The following is a 9,945-nucleotide window of genomic DNA, read 5'->3' on the forward strand; positions in this document are numbered from 1 at the left end:
ATTTCTATCAACTACGTTATTATGAAAATTAGATAAAAATTCAACTTTTTCTAACCCCTTAGTATATACAGTGACAAAGGGTTTACACAGAGCTCGTATAATCCCCTCGTCGTACTCTATACCACCCTCCTCCCACTTGATGTTGTGAAAGTGGCGCTCCAGCCACCGAGCGGTTCTGGCCATTTTAGAATTTAACTCCGCTTTATCGTATGGAGGCTTGAATACGATGTGTGCACGAAAGAGATGACTGATTATTACAAACTCTTTTACAATAAATCGATTGTCATTATCTTTAAAAGCGTGAAACTCAACTACCGCCTCCATTTGGCCACCGTTTGAAAAGTTCAATTTCGAGAGACAGCCTGTGAGCTATGCGACTAGGGAGGAGGTCACTGTCACTGTTTTCAATTTCGGTTTTAACAGGCTCCTCAATCAAGAACAGATCTCTCAATACGATGTGCATCAGTGGGATGTTGGCAGTGAACTGATTCCACTCGTGTTTGTTAAGAGTTAAAGTATGCTCCCCGTCAAAGAGAAACACGTGCATACGGCCGAAAACATTTGTGACCTTGATATCCTCCTCCTCCGTGTCTGATTTAATATAAAATTTGGTTTTATTCTCCAGAGCCTGGGTTACGGAATTGAAGTGTTGTGAAAACTCGTTAAACACATCGAATGACCAATAAACGCAACCCTTCTTACCCTTAAACGAGAGAGTCACCCCGGTTTTTAACAAAACCCACAATCACACAATTTGAAAGATCACAATCAATAAAATAAACAGACTTAAGAAAAATTCCCGTTATCGAGTTTATAGGCTCCTTGCGTCTAGGGATCCTCGTAGGCTCCAGGTCCATAGCCGTTGATGGGTCCTCCATGGTCTCGGTCTCGGTCTCGCATGACCGTACCTTCCATAGTGCCCCTTATATACTTTAAACCTCCAAATTTAGACCAATCAGAGTCGCGCTTATTTCGACCAATGAGATTTTTTAGCAGGTGGTTCTTCCCCCTCCACCTCTTCCTCCCATTCGTATGTGAAAGGATCTATCGAAAAAGAGATAGTAATTTTGTCACAGTCCCTCACATCCCAGGCGTCGCCATGGGATGTTAAATTATCACAGTCGATGGATTTACACCCTTTAAATATCCCGTCCTTGAACAAGCAAGCGTGTACATACGCTTTGATACCCTTTTTATACCCTTTCAGCTTCACATCATCCTCTCTGCAAAATCTAACCCTAATTCTGTCAAAACCCGTCACATCATAAAACGCACTATTAGGTGTGAAATTAGCACAGTCGAGGTATTTACATGTTTTCATCTCTCCGTCCTTCCAACAAGGAAGTGTACACTCCAGCTTTTATACCCTCTCTATACCTATTTAGAGCCTGTTTAATAGGATTATCCTCCTCCTCATCATCCGTGTCGTCTACCTCAAAACGAACCTCAATTTTGTTAAAGTCCTTAACATCGTAAAAGTCGGTATAGGATGTTAACTTAGTTCAGTTGAAGTATCCCAATGATTTCCTCTCTTCTCCTTCCTTATAACCGAGAATGTATAGCGCCATCGTTGCGAGAGTGTTCAACACTGGGTAGGTAATGTACGTCGGTGTAGGAGTCGCTCAATTTATACCTAACGATCCCCACCACCACCACCACTATTACATCATACGTTTTACGTTACCGGTAAGCAGGGTGTACGCCATGTGGGAGTCATGCAAGAGGAGACAGTACGCCGTCGTGTTTGCCGAAAAATTATTTTTCGCCTCAAATTCCAATCTCACGTCTACTGGTCCCGACTTGATCGAATCGTTCTGTTTAGAACAATCAATCACATAGAGTGGTGCGTGGGACTTGAATTTTTCAAAATCAACGGTAGGCGCTCCCGGTTTCTGATAGTACGAACTTTGGAATCTTGTAAACATCTCGTAAAAAATGCACAAGTCACCGTGGACATTGTCGTAAGGATAATATTGCGAATTCAAATACAGTCTTACATTTTTCAGGTCACAACGGTCAAAAGAAGACGCATCCTTTTTCAGATCATTTTTTCTTCCTGTCTGAAATGCAAAAACAACGTAGCGGGGTTTCTCAATTTGAGAGCTCGTTTTTATCGTCCAACTCTGACGAGTCGTTTGTGGTAAAGAGGGGTATTCGTGAATTTCCCAGGACCGAAACGGCAGGTGAATCAGAGTATCTTTCTCAATAACACGCAATAATTTCAATTTGTAACTGTCAGATACAGTAATGTGTGGAACACGCCAGTAGAGCGAGGTTATTTCAAAGTCGAGGTTAGCCGCATCCGTGCTTTTGACCGCGTTAATGTCGGTAGCCGACCTCAAGATAATCAGTTCCTGTCTGACATTGACCACGATCTTTTTATAATTCTCGGCAAAACCCAGCAACAGTTTTAGAGGCACTGAATATGTAAATTCACTGGCCTGACCGGTTTCACCCGGAACTAGCCAACATGCATTCAAGAGACCCGCCTCCTCCTCTTTCCTGATGGAAATCAGCCCTTTTATTGTACTTGTAATACCTAAATTTTTCACCCTGTCAACCTCTATACCGCCGATCTCGTACCTTATATCGTCGAATAAAAATGCAATAGCGTTGTTTATTAATGTAACACTGGCCGCGGCCCCATCCGCCTTTTTGGCACGCACTTTTCCGCTGATGTATAAACTGCTTTCGAACGGTGCTGTAATTATATCCTGTTGACTGATTGGAATCCTGATTTCGTCGTTATTCTTTAGAGTTGACGAGGCGTACGGTTTGTGAGAGTGAAACTCCCAACCGGTTATCGCCTCATCGTACTCGACGGCCGATTCTATCGATAGCAGAGCCATACTTAAAACCCAGCGATCTAATAAACTTGATGTTCTTAGGTGTTAACACCGCGGTCTTTTGTGATCGAATGAGGGGAACGGTGTACGGCACTTCTCTAAATACTAGGCCCATTGCCGTTTCCTTATGTGTATACGTAACGATAACGGTTCGTTTCTAAAGTTTATCAATTCACCGGTCTGGTCTTTGAGAGAGACAGCTATATTGTTCACCCTACGGACGTTCACAGGTAAATAGATGACTGTGCTCGGTTTCTCGACTATTTTATACCCTGGAGCGACTTCAGGGTAAAACTCATGCAGCACGTGTCCTTCTACACCGTTTTGAAAGGATCCTCGGGCGATATTACACTCAACACGTATCGTGTTTACCGTCATAATACTGACGGGGAGGTCGGGCATGTGGACTCTATTAGGCTCGAGCATTTTCGCGGTGAAACCTAGTACAGGAGCTATGGATCCCGATATTTCGAAATGTATCGCTTTACTGCACGATACTTCGGACCTTAGAGTGTTATTGTTCGCCTTAAGACTGAACGTCACGCCTCCGTCAATGTGCGACTTGATATATTCTTCAATGTTTTCAATTTCGTACGACCCTTCATCTATTACTATCACTTTACCGTTTCCGTAGTGAAACTTGTCATTTACACCCTTTTCAATGTTCGGAATTGTATAGTACGTGGACAGGTCGATTAGGCCGATTTCGTACTCCCCATCGCTCAAATCCATCGGTGGAAAGACCTCACAAGATACGTGCGGGGCCACACCGCTAAGTGAAAACATTATTTGCTGGAAACTTCAAACACAAGTGTCCGCAGACTACTGAGTCATCAGACTGTTTACGCTCATAGTTATACTGTACACTGACACCGGACCCAAAGTAAGATACGAGTTCTACCGGCGGTCTCAGATTACCAAAACTGTCAAAGTAGTACACTCTATTTCCTAGTTTCTTATAACAGACCCAGTGCGTTCCTTCACCTCGTGAACTGTCCAGATTTACTACGGCCGACTCGTACAGCCGCGGGGTCTTGGGCAGTGTGTCCCTCATGTATACACCTCGAAAGTTCGGAATATCGATTAACCTCGCGTATCGGATCAATTCGTGGTTTGTTAGAGGTTTTATCGGTATCGAGATTGTTGCTTTTTTTTACAACAACTCTTCCTTTTCCTCACCCCACCACCACCTCCCCTCTTTGGGTAAGGTTTCAGGTAGAGGCCTCGCCCTTTTGACTTACCCCTCCCTCGCTTTGTCTTTGTTTTTTTCTTTCTCCCACCCCCAAACGCTGTTTTAGCTTTCATAGCCGCAGTCACTGCTAAGGCCGCAGCCTTTTCTCCTACACTAGCGTCTCCTGATTTCACCCTCTGCCAAGCTCTTTTGGCCAATTCTTTGTCGGCCTCTTGCCGGTGTTCCAAATCCGTGTATTTCGAGTACGCTATATCGTGGATTCTACAAAATTCGTCCAACTTATTAATACCCTTCTCGCCACGTGCAAGTCTCTCAGACAATCGGGTGCCGGGCTCACAGTACCGAAAACCCCCGGGGAGGTGCAACTCAACTGGTAAAGCGTCAACAGCACGATTTATTATGGTGCCTACAGCGGGCAGTGCGTTTTTCAGCACGCTAGTCACTATACCTCTGCCCCGCTTGACAGCTCGTTTCGCTCTGTTTGATTTACGCTTGTGATTCGCCATTTATATACCGTATCACTTTATACAACTGTTTGAGTAGCGATTCACGCACACAAGTAATCTGCAGTACGTCGAAGATGTCCGCCTCGGATTTCGTGACAGTACCGGTAAACTCGTCAAACTCCAGCACGTAACTGTCTGTTATAAAGTAAATACGACCGTTTATATACCTGAATCCACCCTTTATAGATCCTGGAACACCTGGAAGTACGCTTGAGGTCATCCCTAACATGGTGCCTGTGAGGGTGCATTCGTTCAACTCTACGACAAACTTGTCATCGACAAAGAAGTAGGTCTTACCCATATTACTGTTTAACGCTGCATTGACTTTCTTAACTCTGGTATGTACGATTCTGCTAATGGGTCTTTGATTGGACAGTCTAAGTGACGGGTAATCTATAACGTATAAAGTCCTGTCCACAATCATGACTACGTCTCCGTCCGGTCTCTGGTACACGGCTGAGACATTATTAAAGTCCGACGGTAAGAACGTCAACCACTCTGTAATTATCAGAGGATTGGTAAACTCTTCACGCGTTCTATGGGCTTCGTTCAGGCTGAGTATCCAAACGTATCTACCGTAAAACGCGTACAGTCTGTTTCTCACTACTAAGAACGTGTTGAGTTTGTGCCGTAAATTACAAATGTCCAATTCTGTAGGTGTAGGCGTGGTAGGCCTAGTGGTAGTCGATGTTGTTGTTGTCGTAGTAGTAGTGGATGTTGTAGTGGATGATGTTGTGGACGTGGAGGAGGAGGAGGAGGGGACAGGCGGTCCGTACAAAACCTGAATTGCAAGCTGATCGTCTCTGTCCAAATCAAATTCGTACAAGTTGTTGATACCCGATGGCGGGTAATAGGACGGAAACATTACGGATCGTAACACAGACGAATGCTGAAGACCGAGAGCATGGCCTATTTCGTGGACCATCACTGTAAAGAACGAAGTCTTCTCCGGTGCGGGTATATTCATTGTAAAGTCCCAGTCCTCTTCGAAATCAAGGTGTATATCCGATTGGTTCAGCCACGGTCGAGGGAGAAAGGCGTGGCCGAGAACGCCGCCTGGACCGTCAAAATCGTAACTGCAAGTGCTTTTAAGGTAGTACGCCACGTGTTTCTTAGGGGAAATCACTACCATTATAGTGGGATTACTGTAACTTCTACTGAATTCGAGAGCAGAGTGTTTGGAGTACAAAGAAAACGCTCTCTCAACGATGTTAGCATACTGGCTGCCTGAGCCAATCATGTTCCACGTGACCCGAGTTGAGTTCCATTTAACTAATGGGTTCACGGAAAACGGGGCTATGCCTTCGTCCGAGTTACCGCATCTGGGTGTGTCCATCAGCTTCAGCGTCTCCTCGTTTTCATATCCGGTCACCTATAGTCCGAATGTCTCCTGAAACCTCGTAACGGCGTCCTTAATATTGTTAGTCAGCGATGTTCCGTTGCTGTTGAGATAGCCGTATTTCTCCAAGTACAACAAAGTTTTATTAGCAGCTATCAGAGGAGCTACACACAGAATAAATACCGAGAACCGCATCTCGCCAGGTTCTAAAGTAAACTGACGGTAAAAATGTCAACAACCTACTTATATCTCGATCTCACCACCCTGCTCACCGGGTCCCTAAAGTAAGGGTCGACAATGTTGAATCTGATCCACTCGCCTTTATCGGTTAAGTGTATAGCGTCTAGCGGCGGAGCCAGTAGTTTGTACATACCGTACACAACATCACTCAGTACTCTCACTAGGTAATTCACGGTCACCGCGTCACTCATGTCGGTAGGATCTCTCAGATTAGTGACTTTACCGGCTTGCGCGTTCCAATCTTGCACCGCTCTGGTCATGGCGTGTTTTTGAAAGTATTTGAGATTAACAGCTTCACCCTCGTATAGAGGCTCTTCAATCTCGCTCAGCCGCTTATGTCCAAAACTCCAATGCCCGTCTATGCCCATTTGGGGTATATGGCTATCTACATATCGTTTAGTCGTAGCGTCCGTAGGCTCGAATGGCCATCCAACGCTGCGGAGTCTGAAATTATTGAAAGTAACGGTAGAATCTCTGATACTCTTGATAGGTGTAAGGATATGTAGTTGTGACAGAGTGACGGCATCGTTTAATCCTTCACCATCGCTCAGGTTGATTATTCTTCTCTTTTTAGCGTCTATGATCTCAGTATCGAACGTTAATGTTCTTTTATTTAGCGTTCGCAAGTTGACGGCATCCGCTTCGTTCGTAGGGTTAGCTACGTTAGGTATTCTGTTATTTCTGGCATCGAGTTTATTCACATTCAGTGTCTTGAGCATAGACCGGGTGATATCCGTTTTAGTGCCATTTAATTTCTTGTCCAAGGTCTGCAGGTTTATAGCGTCTAGACTCTGCTGGGCATCGGCCACGTTACATAACCGCTTGCCCTTGATATCGTAATTACCGTCTACCGTTATGCGAAACCCGACGCCAGGAGGGCCTCTTTTACCGGTCTCGCCACCGGTGCGACCAAACTTGTCCACGCTCATTTTGAAACTGTAATCTAAGAGAACATCCTTTACTTTTTATACCAATGCTCTATACCTGGAATTTCCTCTACCACGGATGAGTTTCAACTCCCTCAACTCTTCCACGATGTTTATAATTTCGTTTTTATGCCCCGTATTACCCGCCTCAGCTGAACCTATTAAAACCTTTAATCTCTCACACAATTCGTTCGGATCGTCGTAGTACACGGGATCAGGGTTTGACATGTCCTTGAAGCCTTTGCCCGAGTAAGCTTTGGGAAATAGTTTTGAAATGACAAGTTCGTATTTTGTTGATTTGTTACGGTTTATGGTACTTTTATAATTGTAACCTCTTTTGTGAGCGTGTGTCCTGTTCAATATATCCTTGTAAGTGACCAAATCATTTTCATCGTAATGTAACGGTGCGCGTTTAAAGACCAATTCGTACAGACCTTTCGTAGGTTTGTAGTACACATCATCTATGACTATACTGCCGTTACTATCGAAATTTAACACTTTGTTTCCAATCATTAGTGTGCCGTTATCATAGCGTGGTCCGTATATGGAATCAATCTTTCTTTGACTGGGAATGTCCTTCATCAGTGACTTCATGTACTTGACTGTAAGTGCATTTTGGAATGTGTTTTCCACCCATTGTGAAGCCTCTAGTTGTCCTTTAGCGGTGGAAAGGATATCGCTTGCTTCGGGTAAAGGTGGATCACTAGTCTCCAGCACTTCGTCGTCCTGTAAGTAAGCGGGTACTCTCGGAGATGATGTTACAGCGGGAGAGAAGAGTTCATCTTTTATCTCCTGCTGCTCTTCCTCAGGTTCGATTTTTATATTTTCGGAATTCTTGGTTTTCTTTCGCAGTTCAGACAGGAGTGGTTTGTACTGGTTTTTCCAGACGTATCTCGGTAGACAGAGTCCCTTGTTTAAACTCCTTATACTTTCGCCTGATCGCCGTTCTCAACTTTGATATCTCGGCTGTAAGCTGTTTCTCGTTCCGCTCCATTTTTATCAATGATGTCACCATCTGTCCGTTTAACATTTATATACGCTTTCCTCATTTGCTCAAAAACATGTGATACATCAATACCTCTGCACTCATCGTACCTTGGAACGAAATGAACCTTCACTCTGTCGTCAAATCTTACCTTCTTCTTGTTATTTGGCTCCATATTGCACACTGACCGTGTCCGTGTTGAGTTGACACTTTTAACTACGGTAGTTCGACTTGTCTGAAAAACATTGCGCGTTTCTTGTGTTTTCTAAGGTATTGTATAATGTCACCAAGTGACGCTACCGTACCCAGTTTCCTGAAGTAGACTGATCTCGGTATTTGCACTTGCGCTCGTGATCTAAATACAAACGTTCTCTTCCATCCGTCTCTCCACTGCGGGATCTCGGCCACCGTGTACTTGTCATTCTCTACCGTCTTATCCATGTACTCTTTTAACCGAGCGATAGGGTTCCTCACCCTACCGTGTATATGGATCAGGTATGAGTTGAGTAGCCAGAACTCACAAGGATTGGCTCCTGTAAATCTCCTCCACGCCTCAAACTGATCACGGTTTGTAATACTATACACTCCGTCCGTCAGACTTATTCCGAACATTTCACAGTACATAGGGACAGTTGGTAAGGCCACCTTTAGAAATTCTGAAGTAAAGAGGCTCTGGCACAGATTATTTACAGCCGCAAACTCTTTGTTTCTCTCGCCTCTCGGTAGTCCGCCTGGGGTCGGCCCGTACGCCACGTTATAGCTGATGTCGCTGTAGCATTTCGAGGCCAGTGCTTGTCTGTAGATTGTAACGGGTTTCCTAATAGGTATAGTTCGCTCCGTGAGAATGATGCAACGTGAGGTGTGTGGGACTTTACAAGCGTACTCCAACATCTTTATACAGACTTGGGCAAAGTATATACCGCCGTGTGCGTTTCTCAGCGGTACAAGCTTACCGAATTGGTCTGGAAACGGTCTGAATCTGGACAAGAGGTTCTGCGATTCCCGCACAGTACACTTTAACATGTCTTCGTGGTATACAACGAGTTCAAACGGTACACCTTTCTCCTGGCTCCTTTTCAAAAATTCTATCCAGATATCGCGGTTATAAAACCGTTCGCTGGACGAAATCATTAACAGAATTACAGGAGGAATGGTTGCACTGTACTGTCCTTGGCGTTTGTGTCTCCAGCACCTTCTATTGAAAAGGAAACCGTGTGGTGGTCGTCTGCTACAGTAATTACCGCAAAATTTTTTCTTGTCCGGGTAGTACCACGTACACAGATTTGAGTTGACTTTGTGGAGTCTCCGGTCCGAGAACCCTCTGATGTCGTTATAAGTGTAGATCCTCACCATTATAGATCTTGAACAAAACTGTCTATACCTACTCGGTACCTCCCTTTATCAATGTCATCGTCCTTGCTAATGACGATAAAACCGTGTTTGTCCTTCCACGCCATACTGCACAACTGTTTGAATTTTTCAAATCTCATATCGGTATTGACGTGATCACTGTAAGCGTGGTGTAGGTTCATATCATCCTGTTTGAAGAGTATTATGAAATTTGCATTGTCTCTGACCAGCTGTTTTGGTACGTGACTGTAGGTTTGACCGAGATAGAATGTATCTACGTTCTTGTGCCTCCCCATAGCGAAGTAACTGCGGATCTTGCCGTGCTTTTCGCAAGCTATATCGTCAAAAATCATCAAAGAGTTTTCCTTAGCCTCGTCCGGTTTAATGACCAGGGAGCTATCGTCGTACGCGAAATACCCTACTTCCTTCGGTATCATTTTAGCCAGTAATTGATACTTTGGTTGGTACAATGACTTTGAAAATACGTACACATTCTCGAATCGTAATCCGTTCGGATCGGTGATCAGATTGAATAACACGTTTGTTTTTACCACAGTTTGA

General features: G+C 44.3%; 1 protein-coding gene across 1 annotated transcript; it reads right to left on the reverse strand.

Moving 5' to 3' along the window:
- Window positions 1-828: 828 nt before the first annotated feature.
- Window positions 829-6,383, reverse strand: LOC124368284 (50 kDa hatching enzyme-like). Its single transcript, XM_046825558.1, has 4 exons — window positions 6,279-6,383; window positions 5,184-5,916; window positions 4,191-4,444; window positions 829-930 (listed from the first exon to the last, which is right to left on the reverse strand). Exons 1-4 carry the CDS (start codon window positions 6,381-6,383, stop codon window positions 829-831), a joined length of 1,194 nt encoding a protein of 397 aa, XP_046681514.1.
- Between the last annotated feature and the right edge of the window lie 3,562 nt (window positions 6,384-9,945).

The sequence above is a fragment of the Homalodisca vitripennis genome, chromosome 8 (assembly GCF_021130785.1).
Source record: "Homalodisca vitripennis isolate AUS2020 chromosome 8, UT_GWSS_2.1, whole genome shotgun sequence".
Taxonomy (NCBI): domain Eukaryota; kingdom Metazoa; phylum Arthropoda; class Insecta; order Hemiptera; family Cicadellidae; genus Homalodisca; species Homalodisca vitripennis.